Source organism: Gekko japonicus, unplaced genomic scaffold (assembly GCF_001447785.1).
Source record: "Gekko japonicus isolate JY-2015 unplaced genomic scaffold, Gekko_japonicus_V1.1 scaffold1784, whole genome shotgun sequence".
Lineage (NCBI taxonomy): Eukaryota > Metazoa > Chordata > Lepidosauria > Squamata > Gekkonidae > Gekko > Gekko japonicus.
The window spans coordinates 291,793-314,694 of record NW_015168101.1 but is presented as its reverse complement, the minus strand read 5'-3'; the positions used below and the strand labels follow the sequence as shown (position 1 = coordinate 314,694).

The window sequence follows — 22,902 nt, the reverse complement described above, 5'->3', positions numbered from 1 at the left end:
CGCGAAGGCCCTTCCTGGCCCCAGGCAGGCAGGGGTGGGGAGAGGCAGGGAGGAAGCAACTTACCCTCCCTCTTCTCCTGCCTCCTCCTGGCTGAATGAGGGCCAGAAGCGGGGCTGCCGGAAGCAGGGGGCGGGGCTTCGTCATGTGCCCCGCCCCCATACCTCACCCGGGGGAACTGCAATCCCCCGCGATCCCCCCCCAAAATGACCTCTGGTGACATTGAGGATCTAGTGTCCCCAGAGTCTTCAATGGCAAAAGACAAAGGCTGCATCTAACCATCTATGAGTGAAACTTTGCCCATAGGAGGGGAATTTCCCTCCACTACCCCTCCAGCTGAAGCTCACTGCTCCCACCGAAATGCTGCTCCCGTGGTTCAGTGGTGATTGGTGATAAGTAAAAGTGCTCATTGCTTATCTAACCTCCGCTCCATCCCAAGAGATGCTGGTGCAAGAGCCCCTGTTTCTTCATTAATGCTGTGCAATACTAGATAGGGCAAGGAACAAAATTGTACTCCTGTCTGGCTGAACAGAGGAGGAGAAAATTGATCTGGTTTGCATGACCAAGACTTGGTTGGGGAAAACCAATGTTGTGTATCTGTCTTAGTTAACTCTGCCTATTTATGCAATCCATCATCAGCCCTTTAGTTGATGATCTCCATTTGAATGTTTGCACTAGATTTATCTGTACTCTTTGATACCATGCCATACTGTTGAGGTATTTGGATACATCGGTATCAAGGGTCATGCTTTACACCAGGGGTGTCAAACATGCAGCCCGGGGGGCAGATGAGGCCCCCCGAGGTTTTCTATCAGGCCTGCAGTGGAACTGGCTGTCTTCTGCTTCTTCTTCCAGTTTTGCCGCTGCTGCATCATCATAGGTTTGCAGCTTATAGATACACACCTGAACAGCATACTCAAGATTGCAACAGCACAGACATTTTGATGCAATAATTCAGAGCAAGAGGTGTCAGTTATCAGTCACTGTTAAATAAACAAAATATTGCAAGAGTTTTAAACATGTTTTTATTTTAAGTTTAAAAAAACCTATGTGTTTGTGCCCTTTATAAAGTTTATATCTCCGCTACCTGGCATTACATTTTATGGCACACATGGCCCGGCCCAACAAGGTCTCATTTATGTCAGATCTGGCACTCATAACAAATGAGTTTGACACCCCCGCTTTAGACCATTCCTTACGGATTGGATTCAGAGGGTTGCTGTCAGAGACCAGTTGTCATCAGAGTAGGATTTGTCCTGTGGGGTTCCAGAGGGTGCCCCATACTATTCAATCTCTATGTAAAGCCCCTAGGAGAAATAATTCGGGGCTTTGGGTGCCTTCAATATGCTGGTGATGACACCAAGCTCTACATTTCCTTACCCAAATTACCTAGTGATGCAGTAGAGGTCTTGAGCCACTGCCTGGCTGCTGTGGTTAAACAGCTAAATGTGAACATGTTGAAACAGAATTCTAACAAGAAAGAGGTCATACTGGTTGGGAAGGCTGAAATCCTGAATAAAATTGTGTTTCCCACATTTGATGGGGTCCAGTTGACCTTTGCTAACTCTGTTAACAGCCTAGGAGTTATTCTGGACCCAGTACTATTGCTGGAGAAGCAAGTGAATTTAGTGGTTTAAAATTTAGGTTCAAAAAGGTTGGGGACTCCTGTCTTATGTCGTCTGATTGTTTATATTGTGTGGTTTGCCTTGAGTCTCAGCAAGAAAATCTTGCTCTATATACAGTAAATGATAAATATAAATAAATTCAGGGGACTCCCAGGAATACCATTAGGTATGCTATAGGGATCTGCAGTTTAAGAAGATAATTGGCAAAAATCACCCTGCCCTACCGATTCTGTAACTGGATGATACAATGTACAACTAACATTTTTGGGGCTTTATTTTTTGTTAAAATTAAAAGACAAAATATCAACATTATTTTGTGTCCTGGTGTGGAGCCACCCGGCCCCCTCATCAGAGGGGGAAAAGTTGCTGTCGTCGCCATCGTCCGAGTCCCAGACTGATTCTCCACAAGCAGCTGTGCCGCCCTTGCTCTTCCGTTTCCCCCCACTTGCAATGATCAACTTCACACTATTCGCTGCGCAGCCGCATTTTGACCCGCAGCTCTCCCCAATTTCCCCGCATCTTCTTGATCCTTGTTTTTTGGGATCGAGAAGGCGTGGGGGAAATTTGGGGGAGCTGCAGGTCAAAATGCGGCCACGCAGCGAATAGTGTGAAATTGACCAATGTAAGTGGGGGAAACCGTAGAGCGAGGGCGGCACAGCTGCTTGTGGGGAATTGGTCCCAGTCCCAAACGGAGGCCAGCCGGCACTTGGTGTTGATTTGCTCGGGCCATCTTGGGTGACATTGGGGAGGAGAAAGGCAGCAAAGGCATCTGTGCTGATTGCTCCAGTACTTCAGGTGGACCTGACATAGGCCCAGCGGAGGCCACCCAATGTGGCAGGGTGGGGCCTGGCCTCCATGTGAGCTGAGGCACTGGTGGGCCCAGCAGCAGGCCCTGCAGCCCATAACCCCGCAGAAGCAGCCGTGGCCCAGAGCAGGAGCAGGCAAGCAGTGGTCACTTCTCCAAACCCATCTCCAGCCAGGATAGGGTCAAGATAGGTGCACCCCATGCCGAGGAATGACAGGCACAGGGGTGGGACCCTGCAGTTGGCCCAAGAACAACCCGGCAGGGAAGATTGGAGCAGCCCTGATGGGCAGACTGGCAGTCCTGGGAAAGAGAGGGAGATGGGGCTTGGGCACAGGAAAGGGAGATAAAAGGTCTATGAACAGAGGTCAGGGAGGAATCTAGCTGGACCCCAGGGCTGCTGCCAAGGGCATTCCAGTCAAGAGGAGGAGGACAGGGGTGAGCCCAACTCTGGGAGCCTAAGGCACAATGATCCACGAGGGGTGAGTGGGGCGTGACATTTTGTAGCAGAAGAGTTTGTGTGTCTTGCTATTGTCAGGTTCATAGAACTGGCACATATGACCTTTGGGAACATCCTCAGATTCCTATAATTCTGAACTAAATCAGTTTCTAATATTTTCATGTCATGTAATTTTTGCATGTTTCTAGATAGTTTTGTTGTTTCAAAAACACGTCAACCTGTTCAGTTTGCAGTGGGTCGTCAGGCGGGCCCTGACAACCAGCCAGGGGACTTACTTGCAGTGCAGGCTTTTGCTGGTGACCCACCGGTGTTATTCCCCATGAGCCTGAAAGGGACATCAGTGTTGCCAGGGGATGCCAGGAACACTATGGTTTTTCTCCCAAATGCGATAGTGTCCCCCTGGCCTCCCCCAGCAATCCACTGACGTTACTTCCGGGTGCATAGGGAGTGACATCAGTGTGTTGGGATACTGCCGACACTTCCCCTGGTTTCCTGTCCTTTTACATCCCATTGGTTAGCTCAGAACGGGCAGGGAAGGGCCCTGCCCCCAGCGGGGACCTAGCAAGCCTAAATTGCCATTCTGCTGAATTACTCCAGTCTCCTGCACCACCTTCTCGATCTGAATGGAGAAGGCAATATCATGAGATGATATATTTCCAAGTCCAATTTTTCTTGAAACTTACTGTTAGCAGGTTAATTAAATCCATGTTTGGCTCAAGATGATGAGAGGCTGTCTGCAGAGAAACCAGCTCACTCAGCGTAACTGAAAGCTGCTGCATTTTCACAATGTTGACTTTATTCTCATCGGTCCAGTCTGGAAAGACTACATGAACAGCGATCAGGTCCTTCAGGTGGACCCCTAAGATTGGGATTTTGAAGCCAACACAATCAGTAAAAGCTTTGCGATAGCTGCAGTAGTTTCCATTGGAGGAGACTAGTTCAGTCATTTCATTCCAATCCTGCAAACAAGGCACAGAAGAAGCAAGACTCTGCTAAAGCATTATTAGCACTGCTCTGTTCAGTATTAACTGCATGGAACCTAGGGAGATAATACTGGATTCCTAGATGCCCCCCCGGGGGGGGGGGGGAGGAAACTGGGCAAGTCAAGCAAGTAAATTTCATACAGTGTTGATTTCACGTGGTATGAGGCCAGGTAAAGGGATTCATCATGTGACGGCCCTCGGAAGTTCAGGAGACCAGGAAAGGAGACAGCAGTGGATTAGAAAAAAATAATAATGGCCTGATTCCATATAAGGCAACTTTATATACAATTTGTATTCAGGTTCCCTTGCTCCAGTGGAAAATATTTCTTTTTTGAAAATTACAATACTCTTTTATATATATTTAAGGAAACAGAAATTCACGGCCATATTGTTACTTCCATACCTTTGTAACTTCTGAGGAAAGATGGGAATGAGTTTCTTTGAGACGGGAAATAGAGCTGTGGCTTAGTCCTCCGACAACTGCCATTAGCGTGTTGAAATTTTGGAGATGCAGAAGTTTCTGTAAGGAAGTCAGATGTGAGAATGTTTGTTGAGAGTCAGAGAGTTACATACTCCATGGCCCATGCAGGGCAAGAGCTAGCTTTGGAACAGTCACTTATAGGAGACTGGTGTGTTTCTCTGGTGATAAGCAAAAGCCTAGTCGCTATTCACTAGGCTTGTAATGATGGATGTGGGCTATTGGGCTTATGACTGATCATAGTACCATAGAATCATAGAGTTGGAAGGGACTTCCAGGGTCATCTAGTCCAACCCCCTGCATAATGCAGGAAATTCACGGATACCTCCACCCCACACACACCCCAGTGACCGCTGTTCCATGCCCAGAAGATGGGAATAAACACTGAAGAACTGAGTTTTAAAGTTCATGGGACTGATACAGGGTTTTTCAAAACATGTGCATACTATGTGAAATTCAAAAAATCTTAGTAGAAGTATCAGTAGACTTAAATATTTTTGGGAAATATGTCTACAAAAAAACAACAGCTATTATCTTACAACTCTACCTTATACATATTTTCTTGAAAATAATTTCATTAGAATTTCTTTCCAAGTTATATACTCAGCAATGTAACCTTAGGGTGAAAAATGAGAAATATGAATGAACTCTGTAGCCTCCATCTGCTATTTTAGGCTATCTGAATATTTAATTATGAACCTGCGGTGATAATCATACATGTAAAAGCCAGTTCCTTGATTCTGTCTCCTCATCACATTCTATTGTGGTGAACAAATGAAATCCAATACATATGAAATGAATCAGTGTAGTGGTAGAGGCTAAATTCTGACTAACGGGCAGCCAGTTTGGTGTAGTGGTTTAAGTGCGTGAACGCTAATCTGGGAGAACTGAGTTTGATTCCCCACTCCTCCACTCACAGCTGCTGGATGACCTTGGGCAAGCCATCATTCTGGCACAGCTGTTCTTGAAAAACAGCAGTTTCTGTCAAGAGCTCTCTCAGCCCTGCCTACCTCACAGGGTGTCTGTTGTGGGGAGGGGAAGGGAAAGGAGTTTGTAAGCCACTATGAGACTTCCTTGGGTAGTGAAGGGCGGGGTATAAATCCAATCTTCTCCTCCTCCTCCTCTTCTTCTTCTTCTTCTTCATCATCATCATATGTGGTTGTAGGCATCAGGTGAAAATCTGTTTACTCAGGCTTTTTGCCTGAAGTCTGTTCCATGTGACCATTTTTTTTTGGGTGTGTGATTTCAATGTTGCTAGCTGAAGTTTTTGTTATTGATGATTATTATTGTATTTGAAATGATAGCTTACGGATTGGAAATCGGGCTGATTGTTTTGAAAACAACATATTTTTTCCTAATAAAATAAGTAATTGAAGTAAATATGTCTGCCACTCTTTGTATTCTTTTTTACTCAGTGTCTGTGGCCAGCAATTCACTGTATTTCATTCCATTGTATGAAAACGGGCTGCAAAGTCAGAATTACCTGAGCCACATTGATGAACTTGGTGATTACTTCTGCCCTTTGCTGTGGGGTTGGTTTGCTAAGGACCATCAACTGGACCCACTTAGAGATGCCATTAAACAAAGCAATGGATCTTTCAAGAGTTGGGTTGTTCTCCAGGCAACCATGGATCACATAGCTCTGATAATCTGTAAACTAGACAAAGGAAATAATTTTATTGTTATGATTTGCCCACATCACATAAATATGCTGGACCACTATCTTCTGACAAGGTCTAACTCCTTAGAAAATCTGATAGAAAAGTTCTGAAAGTGCTTCATCTTTGTGAATATTCAGCTGATTTAATTTAAATCTGCTACTGCGCATAATGCTCAAGTAACACTGAAGATGTTTTATTGATCATATTATAATGCTTGGGATTCAAAGGGCTTCCCATATCAACGGAAGGCACTTTTGCTCAAAAGAAGGTGGGGATCTTTTTGCCGATTTCTGCCAATTACTACATCCATCGGCAGCCTACTGTGCCACTTCCCATGCCTTTGAGGAGGGACCCACAGACCTAGTATCTGATGAAGGTTGCTTTAACACTTGAAAGCTCATGATCTGAAAACCTTGCCAGTCTCTAAGGTGGTAGTAGACTCAGAATTACCTCAGATCTCAGATCAACACGGCTGCCCTCTGAAACAGACCTCAGAAGTGGCTTCTTGGAGTGTGCAGGGAGCGCACAGAAGGAAGGAGGAAAACAAAACCCTAAATGTGTGAGCAGAAGTCTGCTTGCACTACTCTGAATCTAACCTGACATTTTTCTCCTAAAAGTACAAAACGTTTTACAATTTTTATCTCACAGAAACACTCAGCTTCAACAATTGTGTATCTTTATAGGGAAGGTGGTCCACTGTGCTTGTCAAACCTTCAGTCAGCAATCTCCCTTTCTTGTTCAAGACCTGAGGATTGTGGACAATGCTAAATGAGGATGCTAAATTATTCTGGGCATCTGTTCTTGGATCTTGTTTTCACAAACCTCACTGTGCTCCTTGAATTTTTTACATTCCATCCTCATCAATAGCTACACATTACTATGAAGACCACCTTTTACTTGGGCAAGAAAACAGTGGTTCGAGAGCTGGTTCGCCCATGCATGTACTGTAGCAGCATTTTGATCATATTGCAAGTTTTCTTAATGATCATGCATGTTTCCCTGCAGTTCTGAACTTATACCAGGTTCATCTGTAGTTCAATCTGATTGAATAAGGTTTTTCTTTTATCTTTGACAGCTAATTAGAACAATTATTGAAATATTCGATTTATTGTGTTTGACCTTCTAATCTTGCTTTAGAAAAGATAATGAGCACACATCAGATTTATTTTATTTTTATTTTGGAGGGGGGGTTTCATTTGTGTGTGTGTGTGCCCGCCCGTACTGGGAAGTCATGGCTACCTCTGGCAACTCCTACTGGGGCATGGAGGACGTTCAGAGAAGTGGCTTGATAGCCTGCCTCTGCCTCCTGGCCCCAGTATTCTTTGGAGGTCTCCCATCCAAATACTTGCCAGGCTTGGCCCTGCTTAGCTTCTGAGATCTGATGAGATAGGGCTTGCCTAGGCTATCCATGTCTGGGCATCAGATGTATTTTAGATGCACCTGTCTGATTACCTCATCAACAGCTAAAAGCCAATAATTTATCTAGAAAATGATCACATATTTAAGTTAGAAAAGATCTGGTATAAGATAAGATTGCTGTTTTTCTATATAAATGCATTACATAAGAACATAAGAGACGCCAATGTTGGATCAGGCCCATCCAGTCCAACACTCTGTATCCCACAGTGGCCAAAAATACCAGGTGCCACCAGGAGGTCCACCAGTGGGGCCAGGACATAAGAAGCCCTCCCACTGTTGACCCCCACCAAGCACCAAGAAGACAGAGCATCACTTGCCCCAGAGTCCCTATCTATACCTTGTGGCTAATAGCCACTGATGGACCTCTGCTCCATATGCCTATCTAATTCCTTTCTGAAGCCGTCCATGCTTGTAGCCGCCACCAGCCGCCACCAGTGATAAGCAAATCAGATTTCTCTGGAACAAACTCTCAGAAGAGACTGGGTGAGATTTCTTTGTGTGTGTGTGTGTGTGTGTGTGTGTATGTGTGTGTGTGTGTGTGTGTGTGTGTGTGTGTGTGAGAGAGAGAGAGAGAGAGAGAGAGAGAGAGAGTCAGTCAGTCAGTCAGTCAGTCAGTCAGTCTTAGGTTTACAGAATAATTCCTAAAAGCAATTTAAGATAATAACCTGAAATCTGGTTTGCTTTAAATTTTACTTACTTTAATATGGTTGAGAAATGGTAGGAGCTTTGATAATTTTGGCACTTGCTTTTGCAGTAGCTATAGGGTTAATTTTCACATGGTTGTATGTCTTGTCTAATAAAGAGAACTATTTCTTTTTTCAGTAAAAGATTAAAAACTCTGAAGGTTTCCTGCCTGGTTTGCTGATATTAGATCAAAGAACAGAACTCACAATTAATTCATTTGTACTATCAAAAAATTAAAGGCTGCAGACAACTTCCAGTCTGACAGATCCTGGAGATATCTGGAGCTGTTTTAAAAGATTGATTCTTAGAAAGCTAATTAGTCCAGATTCTCTATTTGGATGTGGGTGTAAATCATCTTGTTACAGTACATTACATGGTCTCCAATCACTTCATTACCCAAAACCTGAACACTCTCAGCTGAATGTGTGAAATGTTTCCATTGAAATGTATTGTATTTTTGATGTCAGGTGATGCACAAAAGTTCAGTCTGGTGTGACTCACATGAGAAAATAAAGAAATTAGAAAGTCACATCTGTGACTCACATGAGAAAATAAGCAAGTCAACAAGTGCATGTGTGAACCTCTCCTGAGACTCCCAGTAACATTTAATGGAACCTTCCATGAATCAGAAACTCAGCAAAGCCAGAAATAAGCAGTACAGATCACATCACCTAAGTGACATGGCATTGTGGATTTCTTACAGATATCCTTCTAAAAGACTTATGCTCCAAAAAAGTGAGGTGCTCAGCGAGCTCAATGGGTTCCAGATGATCAAACAGCAGGCAAGCTTTTCCCTTCTTGGAAGTTTTTTTCCTTTGTGTGACTCTTCTCATCCAGTCGTAAGAAGGACTGTAAAAGAGAATGAAGGGGCCATTGTCAGCACTTGGTGCCCAGGGACAGAACAGTCTGAGTAGAGCTAGGATCTATCTAAAGCATTGCCAAGGCACGCAATAAAGGTGTGAAGTAAAAGCAGGTCAGACAAGACGAGGTTAAGGTGAGGACTCTGAAGTGCATCCTTATGATTATCTGCCATGAAATTATTTCTAGGTCAGCCTGTAATACCTGGTAAAGGTACACTATAATAGAATAGTTCAGGAAAGTGCTTTATAAAGGGAAAGGGACATTGTATATAGGTTGTATAGCCAGTTTGCTGCACTTATCACCCTGTTGTTTCATTTCTTTTAACAGATGTAATACCATTTTTTCTTCATTATATCCACACTATGTATTATGCCTAATATACTATGTTCACTCAGATTTCGGTAATCCTAATCCCAGTACATTGCTCATTTGATGTCTAATATTGTTTATATCATCCTTCATTGTGCTAATTAAAGTTTTTTTTGTATAGACTTATCAATTTACATTGTAATCTGCTTTGAGTTTCAGTGAGAGAAGTGGACTATAAATATAGTAAATACATTTTCAATTTTCTAATGTGTAAAATCATTAAGGCGATGCAAAAAGGCCTATTGAATGATGGAGAAGTAGCCAAATTAATCAATTACATGATTATGAAGTGTGGAAAAGTCATAAAGCATTTGACTGAACTTGTGAGTCAGGACATCACCTTCGTTTTCTTTGTTTTGCTTACATTTGAAAGAAAGGGATTGAGAGACAGTCTCACGGTACAGTTTGCAGTTATATGAACATATGAAACTGCCCTATATTAAGCCCTATATTAATTCATCTATCTTACTATTACCTTACACTTGAATCAGCTCTGCAGAGTCTCCAGCAATGAAAGGCCATTCTCAGCATCTGCTACTTGAGAGCATTTCACCTTGAGATGCCATGGACTGACCTAGCAATCACTTGTATGTAAAGCATGCTCTCTATCGATGTGTCACTGCCTGTCCCCACTTAAAGGAGAAGTTGAAGGTAGGTTCATACGGGAAAGATGGATGCTTCCTGCAGGGCTCTTTTTGTAGCAGGAACTCCTTTGCATATTAGGTGACACACCCCTAATGTAGCCAATCCTCCAAGAGCTTACAGAGCTCTTCTTACAGGGGCAACTGTAAGCTCTTGGAGGTTTGGCTACATTAGGGGTGTGTCGCCTAATATGCAAAGGAGTTCCTGCTACAAAAGGAGCCCTGCGTCTGTAATCTACACACTTTCTTCTGTTTTGAAACACCTAGAAGCAGCATAGAGGGGGCAATAAAGTATTTTACAAAGGAATCTTTTAAGTGGGAATGGTGTAATGTGGGACAATCTAGACTGAGAAAGCAATTTACCCATTAAACACCTTTTTGTTGCTTGACAATGACTGTCAATATTATCAAATATTATTTTTGCATTGCCAGTCCTGGGCTGCAGTCACACGGAGCATTAGCCACGCTACAGAGACGGAAGATAGGCGGATTTTCCGGGCGCGATCAAACTGCAACATCTGGGAAGCGTAGAGCTCCCGTGGCTAACCCAAGGCTTCCCGCTAAAGATGTGCTGTAAAAAACTAGTACCTCCGAGGGACTAGTTTCCGGAAACCGCGGGGCAAGGGTGGGCGTCTGATCACGTTTCCGGTGGGAGCTCGTGGCATCTGGCCCCCGCCCATGTCCCGTCGCAAAAAGCTTTTTTCCCCCCAAGTCTCCACGGGATGCACACAAGCACCCAACGGCGCATGCGCACACTTCAGTTAAAAAAAACCACAACCCCCACCACGCCGCTTCTTTGCCGTGCCGCAGGATTGACACATGATCGGCACCTCCCCCCGAACCACGGGACGTCGGTGGGACGTTTGATTCGGCGGCCACGCGGTAGTTCGCTCCGGGGCAAACAGCCACGCCTCCCCCCGCGATATCCGGCCCGTGTGACCGGGATGCTGGTTGAGTAATCAGTCTTTGGCACCTCACAGATTATAAACCTTACATGCTAGAGATGTCGATAAGATGACTGTGTTCTTCATAACCCAGATGGCTGGCTAATTCTTGAAACTCCTCAGTCAGACGAACCAAGCCGAGGTCCAGATTAAATTCTGCAGGAAATTCCAAAATCCAGTATCTGAAAACCATGATACGAAAGTTCATTCAGATATCAACCCACATCATTTTTAATTACATACCAGTGTGCTATAGTCTAATTTACTAAAATAAGTTGAAAAATGGGTCTTTATTAAACCAAATCCATTGAATATTGACTTAAAGAGAGCTTTGTACAGGGAAAGGACAGATTCATGCTGTTTTCATCTTAAAAAGGTTCCCTGTTTTCTCACACTAGATTTGCAATAGTCCAGCATTATGGATGGGCACAAATTGTCTCATGAACTAAAGGTCATGATACATTTTGGGCGGTCCATGCTTTGCGAAGTCAAGTTTGTGGCTTGTCACCTGGCATGAACTTTCAAGCTGTTTGTGGAGGTTCCTGCAGGTTCATGAGCAGGGCCATTTCCAGACAGATTGTCTCTGCTCAATAAAAATGCTTATACAACTTTGAAGCAACAGCTTGGAGGGTATGTAGAGGAGCATGTAGGGGAGGTCGCTTGAGACTTTGATGTCTCTAGTTTGTACAGGATCTGTTCTATACACTCCTAAACCATGGTTATTTTGACAGTCACAGATTAAAGAGGTTCAGGTGTGTATAGAATGGATTTTGCGCAAGCTAGAGACACAAACGTGCAGCGGACCTCCCCTGGATGCTCCTCTACATGCCTTCCAAGTTTGGTGTCTGCAGCTTGCACAGGATCTCTTCTATACACTCCTAAACCTCCTGAAGCTGTGCCTGTCAAAATGACCACGTCAGCAGCAATGTTCCCTCTAAGCTGTGGAGTCTTGTGAGTGAAAATTCTGCTTTGTGAGCTACTGGCATTAAAGTTGTGAGCGGGCGATTTGGCTACTGAAGAAATTAGTTTGCTCTGGAGCCATCCTTCCTGAGCTAAAACAAAAATGCACCTCTGCAGGATAACTTTTAAAAAATGGTGGAGTGGTGAAATTGGCAAGAGTTTCTCCCAGAAAGCAGTGAAGGCCTACTGAAATTGGTACAGGAAGGGGAGGTTAAAAATGTTTAAAAATCCAAGTGTATTTCTGCTGTATGGAAAAAATGGTGGCTATCACATAGAACCTCCATTCACAGGTGACACACAACCACAGGAAGGTTCAAATGAGAATATGGTCATTAATCAATACAAATTTTAAATACATTTTAAATACATCGAGAACACAAACCCTTCCAATGGAATAAAATTTCACTTACCTCATAAAGTAGCAGATTTTTAAGCGGATTTCATCAGTGTTTTCTCTGCTGGCATCTCTATATGTAAATCAGTTAAAGAAGTCTTTGTGCTTGTGGTTTTGTATAACATTTGCAAGCTACAGTTTTCTTGTTTGAATAAGCAGGAGTCATCTATATGGGCAATACATTTTCAACATGTCTATTCATGAGAAAGATAAGAAACTAATTAAAAAAAACATTATAATAAGAAATATCAAGGACAGGACATGATTCAAACACATTAGGACAAACACAGGGTCTCCACAACTAACTGTTATTTGCATAATCTGTAAAATTGTACAAAACCTAATTCCTCCCAATGGCTAGTTGTAAATCAAAAGACAAAATCCCACATTATTTACATGGGCTCAGGGCGGCTAACAAGAGGCAAATACCATACATAACAATAAAAACCAAATAAAACCATCAAGTTACATTTTACATTTAAAAATCGGTGCTCACAACATTATTTCAATTTGTTGTTCAAAAACTTCTACATTGAGAGTATTTGAATTATAAACAGATTCTCTGTTCCATCAATGTAGATCTCTTAAAGGATATAGGGAGAGAAGTTTGCTTGCCAGTTCTGTGGATGATAGATACCATCGATGCATTAACAGGAAGGTTCTTGGCAAATTATTATTATTCAGTTCCCCTTTGTGATCTGTAAAACCACAGATAAGCCAATTCAAAACAGGATAACATGCATTATAGGATGTGTGTGTAAACACACAAACATACATATATTCAAATATGTATTAAAGTCAAACAAGCCAAGGTAAAAATACAGCCCACAATTATTAGCAATGAACTCAGAAGATAAGAAAGAAAGGGTGCCAAACCAGTCCCATCAATGCGTAGAGATGCATTCATATCACCTGTTTCTCCCGGGACAGTATAAGGCCATGGCATCTTACCTTGTAGAGGACCTTTGGTCACAAAGAAGGAGCCCCTCCTACAATCGGTTCCTAAATGCCTCTGGCTAGTGTTGCTTTTCTCCATAGCTGCCCTGACCTGGATGGCCCAGGCTAGTCCAATTGTGTCAGATCTTGGAAGCTAATCAGGGTCGGCCCTGGCTAGTATGTGGATGAGAGACCTCCAAGGAATACCAGGGGCGTGATGCAGAAGCAGGCAATACCAAAGCACCTCACAAATGTCTCTTGCCTTAAAAACAAGTCTAGATCTCTTGGTTATACTACACATATTGCCATACAACAACAATAAAAAATCTCCAGAGCTGCTTTGCACATACATTTTTCTTTAACGCTAGCCTGCTTAGTGTAGAGTTCAGAATGTCAGACAATGCAGAAAAGCCCAAGGTTCAAAATGCCACCCCATGCAGCTCACTGGGTGACCCTGAGCCAGTCACTCACTCTCTCAGCCTCACCCACTTTACAGGAATGTTGTGAGGATAAAATAGGGGAGGTGAGAACTGTTTTGAGCGCCACAGAAAATTTATGGGATTAAAATTAAATAAATAATGGCAGTAATCTCTATGTAAAAAAACACATATTCTGCATCATTTCAAGTAAGGTGTGAGTTTTCTTGTTGAATGGGACTGTGGTTATAGCCCTCTCCATGTACAGGCAGCAAAGGGAACACTTCTAGTGAACATAAGAACATAAGAGAAGCCATGTTGGATCAGACCAATGGCCTATCCAGTCCAACACCAGGTCCTATCAGGAGATCCACCAGCAGTGCCAGAACTCCAGAAGCCCTCCCACTGTTGTCCCCCCCCCACCCCAGCACCAAGAATACAGGACATCACTGCTCCAGACATAGTTTCCATCTGTACCTTGTGGCTAATAGCCACTGATGGATCTCTGTTCCATTTGTTTATCCAATCCCCTTTTGAAACTGTCCATGCTTGTAGCCACCACAACTTCCCAAGGCATTGAATTCCACATGTTAATTACTCTTTGGGTGAAGAAGTACTTCCTTTTATCTTTTCTAAGCCTACTGCTCATTAATGAGGGTGTAACGATTTCATGTTTTGTGTGTTTGTGTCTTTAAAAGGGGTTTGCATGGCTGTGTGATGATAATGTAGAATGCTGGACAGGCATGTGGTGTGATTGGTGATTGACAGAGAGGGGGAGGGAGGATAAGATATGTCAGTCAAGAGTGTCAGTTGAAGGGTGTCTGTTAGAGTTATGAGAGTTGAAAAAGACAGTTGAACAGAGTCTGTCAGCAGAGAGTGCTGTGTGAAAGTTGTTGTTATAAGTACTGTCTAGTAAAAGAATTAAGCAGTTTGTTCATTTTAAGGTCTGAGAGAGAGAAGTCTTGTGTGGGTTATGAAAAGTTAAAGCATAAAGAAACAGTAACCATATATGGTCTAAGGAAAATATTGTTACAAAGCGACATGCCCAGATCCCTGTCAGTAAGAGGGAAAAGTGTGTGAAACATCCAATAAATCTACTTTTATTTAAGATAACAGTTCTGAACGAAATTCTTCTCAGGAAACACATAGTCCTTCGAAAGCCCAGACCCCTGGACACAATACCAAAACCAGAAGAAGAAAATATTATAGAAATAGGTGTGGGAAAGCCTAAATTTCCCTGGGGACAGCCAGATTACCCATAGGAAAATAAAACATAAGAACTTTTAAAGGTAAACCAGACCTCCCCAGATAAGAGGTCGTCACAGAGGGATTTCACATTACCTTTTTAAACAGCATGGTTTCCATTATTGGCCCATCATGGAGGAAACCAATACAGGGACGGCTGTTTCACACAGCAGTTCCCTTCTGGTAAGCAGCCGTCTCTGAAGTGCTGTGGCCATTTCAAACTGTGTCACTTTCTTTTCCCCCCATTTCTCCCTGCACACAAGATCTCTCTGAGAGGGTTTTAAAAAATGTTCTATGGGGAGTGCTATGGCGCTGATTTGATGTCCTGTTTCAGCATCATAACGTGCCCAATAGAACATTAAAAAAAAAAAGAGGAGAGAAAAGGGTGGGGGGAAAAGGGTGCAAAAAACCCCCAGCCACTGGAGGAAGCGCTACGGGTCATCTTACACAGCCCACTGAAGTGATTCAGATCTGGAAGAAGGGATTGAAGACCTGAGGAAAGCAGTTTTTGTCAACAACACCTCAGGCACGCTTCTCAAACGGGAGACAAGCGGTATTGTATGAACAGGTAAATATATTCCATTAATAGCTGGTTACTAAAATGGGTCTGTCTGAAATGACAGAAAAACCCCATTAGTAACCAGTTCCTGAAACGGAATAGATAGGCTGTCTGAAATCCTTCAATTTCATTGAGTTCCCATGAGTCCTTGTACCTTCTCTATCCCCTGTATAATTTTGTAAATCTCTATCATGTCACACCTCAATCGTTGTTTCTCCAAGCTAAAAAGCCCTAACCTCTTTAACCTTTCTTCATAGAGAAGGTGTTCCATCCCTTAAATAATTTTAGTTGCCCTTTTCTGCACCTTTTCCAATGCTAGAATATCTTCTTTGAGGTACGGTGGCCAGAACTGTACACAGTATTCCAAATGAATTCCAAAGTGATATATAGAGTACAAGTTTCTTCAAGTGTGAAAAGGTCCTAAATACTTCCTCACAGTTACAGAAGCCTTGCTCAATTAATCTTGGCAAATGACTTAGAATGTCTGGCTACCCAGCCATTGTTCACAGCCTTCTCCTTTGTTATCTGAAGACATTTTTTTCAAAATGCTTTATCTGATTTTCTACGACTACATCCATTTACACCCAGGTATAAGAACACCATGTTAATTTCTTCTACTGATTTCTTGTTTGGAAGTGGTACAGTGTGGCCTTACATACTGTCAACAGGGCCGGCTCACTCACTAGGCGAACTAGGCGATCGCCTAGAGCGGGACAGCCCTTAGGGGCACCAAACTGCACCCGGCCTCGTACTCTGGGAGTTTCTTGAGTATTTGTGTTTTTCATTCTTCCTAAAATGCATTTATTTTTTAAAATTGGGGGGTGCAGGGGGGGGGGCAGAAGGGATCCTCGCCTAGGGTGCAAAATAAGCTGGAGCCAGCCCTGACTGTCAATGACTTTACAATTACATCTCAGGAATTTCCCTTCCTTTTTATATGTCAGCCACATCAAAGACATTATGGGTATACAAGAACAAATGCATACATCCATAACCAATTTAGGGAGGGAACCCCAAATATAAATCCAATAACTTGAGTCCAAACATATATTTATACTTCAAAAATTAGCCCAAAAGGACAAGACACAATGAAATGAAATATACAAACTCACACCAGAACAGTATTCTGTCAAAAATACATGCATTCATACGTATCCTCGAGGACTCATACCAAACATTTGAATGCAGGTGCTTAAAAGTTCGTCCAGCGTTGCAGCCTTCCCCAGTGTACTGGACCCCATCGTCCTCTAACTGTCATCAAAAGAGAGAATGCGCTTTCACCACACTCAAGGAGAGCTGCAGCAGGGGCCCCATCAGATAACTGTCAGTTGCATTCTCTGCTACACTTCACCAGAAATCTGGAAGAAGGAAAGAAAAGGACTGGACTTCAGCTTCATATCTGGGCCAAACCTTTACAGTTCTGCTAAACTTTTTTTAAAAAATGAAATTTCCATTCTCTCCATCCCTAGCACTATATAAGAAAGTGCATACATGCCTGTTCCAGTAAACATTGACACTGTTCATTCCTTCTGTTCAAGGAAGGGATGTACATACCTTAGAGGGGGGAAAAGACTTGCTCAACTCATTTTATTAGGCTAAGAATGCGGAACTGGAATGAATGCACATTCTTCCCGTTTATCCTTGCCTCTGGCTCCCCTTGCTCACTTTGTTGTGACCCTTGTATTAAATTTTAGACAGTTAGCTCTTTGAAGTGGGAAGCTGTCCTCTTGTACTCTGCAAAGCACCATACACATTGATGGTGGCACATAAATAAATATCTCTATAAAATAAAAGCATGGGCCCTCTGTTTACTTTGAAAGAAGAAGCTGATGTTGGGAAAACGATTTCCCCCCTTACATCTAATTAAAATATTTAATTTAGAATATGTATATCCCTCTTTTTCATTCAAAAGGATTTGCAAGGTAGCTTAATATCAACATTAAAAACCATAACCCGCACAATAAAGCAACAATATAATCATCACAAAGCTGATTAAAGATGTAGAGGCAATAACAAGTACTCTGCTATGGTGAATGACCTCTGAAACAGCAGGATCTTAATGTGCTAACTGAACTCCACTCAGAACCCCATGCAAGCTTCTCTCAGGAGGGCAATCCATAAACCAGGTGTCACCCCCAAGAAGGCTCTGTGCAGCCACTAAGCAACCACCCACCCAAAAGTGGGTGAATGCAATGCAGCAGGACTTCTGAAATGGATCTATAGGAGCAGGCATGTTCATAGGTGTAATAGTCTACATATTTTTATATCACTGTATACCAAAATTCATCATGCAGGCAGAACTGTAAATTAATACTTTAATTAACTCTAATATTGCTGTTCAGATTCATCAGAAAGGAATGCAGTTGTTCTCCATAGCATCCATACAGTGTACTACAAATTCACAGAAGGGATCTTTACAGATCCCCGTCTTTTCTCTGTAGTCCTTGCTTCCCCTGAAGAGGCACTCCTGAAGCCAAGGGCCCTAGGGAATGGCATGAGATGAGGCACAGTGGCTGCACTGGGAAGGGGGAATTGCTAGGAATTGTTCTCCTTTTTGTGCAAGCTCTTATTCCAGCCATGCAAGAGTTCACAAGAGTTGTGGGGAAACAAAGTTTCTACCAGTTACCTCTATCCCATCCCATCCTATCTCATCCCTGATCTCAGGAGCATCTTTTGGCGGGGCTGGGATACCGGGGGGGGGGGGGCGGGGGGGGGGGGGGGAGAAGGCTCAGCAAAAGGGGAATCTGCTCCACTTATGGTGCTCTGGGTCCAAGCCATTGATCATGGCAAGCAATTTCGTACTTTACACCAGTTATTAAATTCCATGACCTCACCATGACTTCAAGGAAAACATCCTCCTCCCCTCTCTAGTCATTGATGTGAGTTAGTTCCATAGAACAGGTGAAAAAACAGCTTCTTTATTACACCAGCTCTCATTATTGGGAGGGAGGGGGATAAGATTGCAAAAATATATATTTTTTCCCTGGTAGGTAAAGGTAAAGGTTCCCTTGCTCGAAAGCCAGTCGAATCCGACTCTAGGGTTGCGGTGCTCATCTCCATTTCAAAGCCGAAGAGCCAGCGCTGTCCGAAAATGTTTCCATGGTCATGTGGCCGGCATGACTAAACACCAAGGCGCACGGAACGCTGTTACCTTCCCACCGAAGTGGTACCTATTTATCTACTTGCAATTTCTTGCTTTCGAACTGGTAGGTTGGCAGGAGCTGGAGCTAGAGACGGGAGCTCACTCCGTCATGCGGCACACTCGGGTCTCAAACTGCTGAACTACCGACCTTCCACAGCCTGCAGTTCAGCGCCTTAACCACTTGAGCCACCACAGCTGTGTGATGTGAGAAACAGGAATTCAAGACCTGGAGCTTTTCCTAGAGTGCTGAAGGGGGTTTTCTAGATGTTCACTCCTACAGCAATAACTACAATTCTTTACCAAGATCACACAGAGTTATGAAACCAGGTTACTGGGAAAGAAAGAAACCTCAGTGAGTGATGGTGCCCATAATTAGATGTTACAACTAACTGGGATAAAGATTTCTGGATCTAAGCGAAGTTTTCCAGTGGCAGACTAGAACTTTCCTGCCTCCCCCCTCCCACTGCAGTCTACTGGTGTCCACAAATGCCACTCCGGGGGGGGGGATAGAGTGGAGGTGTATTCACCATTTAGCTTACAGGGAAATTTCCTGGTAGGTTACCATCCTAGAAGGCTACTGGTGGTCAGGAGCAAGCACTGCCAAGCCTCAGCAACTATACCAATGCCTCAGGGGCCACTTGGCACAGACCCTTCTTCAGCAATGACAACTGGTGTCAGCTCAGCTGTTTCCTCCTCCTGCATGGCTGCTAGCTTGAGGGAGGAAGTGATGCGTCAGCCAGGGCCCATTGTTATGGTGTGCTGAGTTGAATGGCCTCTGCAGTGCTGCTGGCTTGTAGTGCCGCAGGGGTTGCTCCGCTTGGTTGGTTCCAAGGCCATTTTTTACTTGCCAATCTGCTCCTGCATACAGGGCCCTGAGGAATGGCACAAGAGGTTTTGCAGCAGGGAAGGGGAATCAGTGGGGCATTGCCAGTTTAGTCTGGATATAACCCTACATTTTAAATCTGAGATGACCAGATGAGGGGAGAAGCAAGGGAGTTTGTGGAGCAACTCAGGTTTAGAGTTTCTTGCCTTCTAGAACTGACAACGGTTCTCTGGAAGGGCAGTTTAATGTTTTTGCCTATTTAGTGCCTCAGTATAGTCATGCCGGCCACATGACCACGGAAACGTCTTCGGACAGCGCTGGCTCTTCGGCTTTGAAACGGAGATGAGCACCGCAACCCTAGAGTCGGATTTGACTGGCTTTCGAGCAAGGGAACTTTTACCTTTACCTTTACCTATTGCATTTAACAGACAGAACATAATCTTCAGCAATCCAGCAAGATTTTGACCTTTTGTTTTACCATTGACTTCTTTCCGTGTTTTTCCCCCTTCAGCCCTGAAATTCACTTGACCATTTACTACAGCAGAGACACGATCGATTCCTAGTCAAATGGAAAAATCCCCCTCCCAGCAATTCCTAAGTAATTTAGCAATTCCTAAATAATTCCATTTCACATATTCCTGGTCCCTGCTGTTGATAGCAACCTGTCTCATGGCATGCCACATAATTGGTTAAAAGACATATGTACAAATCACTGCAGAGAATGTGTGCTGTAAAAACAATGACAAACAAAAAGGAATTTCATTTGCGTGAGGGCCCAAAGCAGAGGAAAGAGTTGAGGAGTCAAGAAGAATATGCATTTTAGTACACTCTGCTGAGGACTATGGTCTTCTCTTGAGTAGTATACTTGGCTCTCACCTACCAGTCACTGTCAGAACAGAAGGCACAAATAGCTGAGGCTCTAATCTGTAATTTGAATCTGGAAATCCAGAACACAATCTGGGGAAAATCCACCAAACATTGCTTCTTGACAAGGCCTGTTGCAATGTATGGGGGTTCATAGATCCTTTCAGCCACAAAATTATTAAAGGTACATGAGGATTGTCAGTATATGGTATACTGGTTAGAGAGTCGGATGAGGGTCTAGGACACCCAGGCTGAAATCCCCATTCAGCTGTTAAGGTCATTGGGTGATCATGGGCCAATCACTTTCTCTCAATCTAATCTAAGGCCTATTATGCATGCACGGTTTACCCCAGATTTTCATAGCAGTCGAGTCATGAAGCTTGTATTCGGATTCTGTGCTTCTGTTTCGCACCATTCTTCTTCCTCTGGATTTTTTGTTTTCTGAAATCTGGTGTATTTTTTCTGCACGTATAACAAAGAATCATACTTTTTCTTAGTGGGGTGGGGACTTCACTCATGACGTGGTGGTGGGTAGTGACAAAGGGTTTGTGTGTGTGTTTTCATAAGGGCTCTATCACAGCTACACAGTAACAGTAACTTTCTGTCCTCCCTTGCAAATTTGCACAGATTTCTGTTAGCACCCTTTAGCACCAATGCGCTGAGCGCTCTGACACAAAATTTAAAGGTCACCAACTGGCCTCTTTGGTTGTGAGCCTCTTTATTTGAAAATAGGTTTGCCTCTCTTTTGGAGATTCTCTCATTTGTGCTTACTCGCTGGTCACTGTCTTGGCAGTGCATTACAGAATCAGTGTGCTGATTGCATTCCTTTCTCCAAATGGATTGATCCTGAGCAATTCTCTGTTCTGGGATTTGCAGAAAGTTCATACAGCTCAAGTGCCATTTTGATGTAGGCATCTGGAGACTGCCAAAATGGTTGCCCCCCCCCCCAACTTTATGAGGCACCATTTGCTATAGGAAAAGGAAAATATGGAGCAAGAGCAAAACACACACACACACAACCATGCTGAACAACTGTATGATCGAACAACTCTGAAAATCCCTAGTGCTTGATTGCTAATGAAAAGGGGGATGCTCTGATCTTTATGTTTCTTTTAAATGATGCATTTCCTTAGCACACTGTGGCAGAGGAATAATCCAATCATTTAATTAGATGAATGATTTAAACAAAGAATTGCATAGATGCTGTAATCAGTTGCCATGAATTACAGAGGCACAGTTTTGCCAGTGGGGGGTAGCAGACCATATATGCTGAGGTGTATGGGGAAGCAGGTAACATGGAAGGGGGGAGAGATTTTATTTCACTTCGTGTTTTATTGCTAGTTTTATACTGCTAACTCCCCACCTCCGCCTCCTCCTCCAGCCGAGGGACGGCCCAGCTTGGCGCGCAGGTCTGCCGCCCGCTCGCCTGCAAGCCCAAAAGCCGGCCTGGCACTTCCCCTCCCATCTCCCCCCAAGCAACTTCCACCTCCTGCTGCCCGCTGCAGCTTCATTCCTGAGGTGGGCAGGACTTTTCTCCAAGCAGGGTGAGCGCTTGTTTGCTCAAGCGCTCAAAGCCAGAAGGTTTTTTTAAAAAATCACACAAAGAGCGGTCAGACGGTCCTAATCGCAATCATTGCGAAAGATGGCTATCCAGATGGGCGAAATCGCGCATTCAAAGCGCAAGTGCCAGGAAAATACTTGATTTTCCCGGGGGCAGGAAAACCCGGAACCATTGTGGGAGTGAGCCTGCTTCGGCACGGGAGGCAGATTGGCACATGTGGACAGAAAATTTAAATGTGAGAGGGAACAACGGCGAACCATGATCAAAAGGACTGTGTGACCGTACCCTCAGTCTCCAGAACCCTGATCATCCTTGTCGCTCTTTTCTGCACCCTCTCGATTTTGTCCACATCCTTTTTGAAGTGAGGCCTCCAGAACTGCACACAGTACTCCAGGTGTGGCCTGACCAAGGCAGTATACAGAGGGGCTATGACCTCCTGGGATTTCGATGCAATGACCCTTTTAATACAACCCAAGACTGAATTAGCCTTTTTTGCCACTGCATCACACTCACTGCTCATATTCAGTTTACAGTCCACCCTTACCCCAAGATCTCTTTCGCATACACTACGCCCCAGAAACGTATCCCCCATCTAGTATTTGTGCTTGAGATTTTTGTGGCCCAGATGTAATACTGTGCATTTATCTTTGTTGAATTGCATCCTGTTTGCAACTGCCCACTTCTCCAGAGTATTCAGATCTTGTTGAATTTTAACTCTATCTTCTTGGGTTTTTGCTATTCCTCCCAATTTGGTATCATCAGCAGAATTAATGAGTAGCCCTTCTACCCCTTCATCCAGATCATTGATAAAAATATCAAAAGTACCGGGCCCAAAACCGAGCCCTGCAGCACCCCACTGGACACCTCCCTCCAATCTGATGAAACGCCACCACTCTTTGGGTGCGGTCCTCTAACCAGTTCCCTATCCACCGAACTGTTCTATAGTCCAGTCCACAGTGTTCCAGTTTGCCCATCAGAATGTCATGGGGAACCTTATCAAAAGCTTTACTGAAATCCAGGTAAATCACATCAAGAGAGTTCCCACGATCCAGTAAGCTCGTCGCACAGTCAAAGAAGGAA

General features: G+C 43.7%; 1 protein-coding gene across 3 annotated transcripts in view; it reads right to left on the bottom strand.

Moving 5' to 3' along the window:
• RASGRP3 (RAS guanyl releasing protein 3) overlaps positions 1 to 22,902 on the bottom strand; it is an 82,647-nt gene that overhangs the window by 22,211 nt on the left and 37,534 nt on the right. For all 3 annotated transcript variants that reach the window (XM_015414789.1, XM_015414791.1, XM_015414790.1), the window contains exons 2-9: positions 16,604 to 16,790; positions 12,875 to 12,977; positions 12,296 to 12,358; positions 10,976 to 11,107; positions 8,812 to 8,959; positions 5,830 to 6,003; positions 4,272 to 4,388; positions 3,569 to 3,844 (exon numbers count right to left, since the gene is read on the bottom strand). In XM_015414789.1, the coding sequence (XP_015270275.1) occupies positions 3,569 to 3,844; positions 4,272 to 4,388; positions 5,830 to 6,003; positions 8,812 to 8,959; positions 10,976 to 11,107; positions 12,296 to 12,358; positions 12,875 to 12,977; positions 16,604 to 16,673 (1,083 nt within the window). In that variant the 5' untranslated portion in view covers positions 16,674 to 16,790. The remainder of the gene's footprint in view (positions 1 to 3,568; positions 3,845 to 4,271; positions 4,389 to 5,829; positions 6,004 to 8,811; positions 8,960 to 10,975; positions 11,108 to 12,295; positions 12,359 to 12,874; positions 12,978 to 16,603; positions 16,791 to 22,902) is intronic.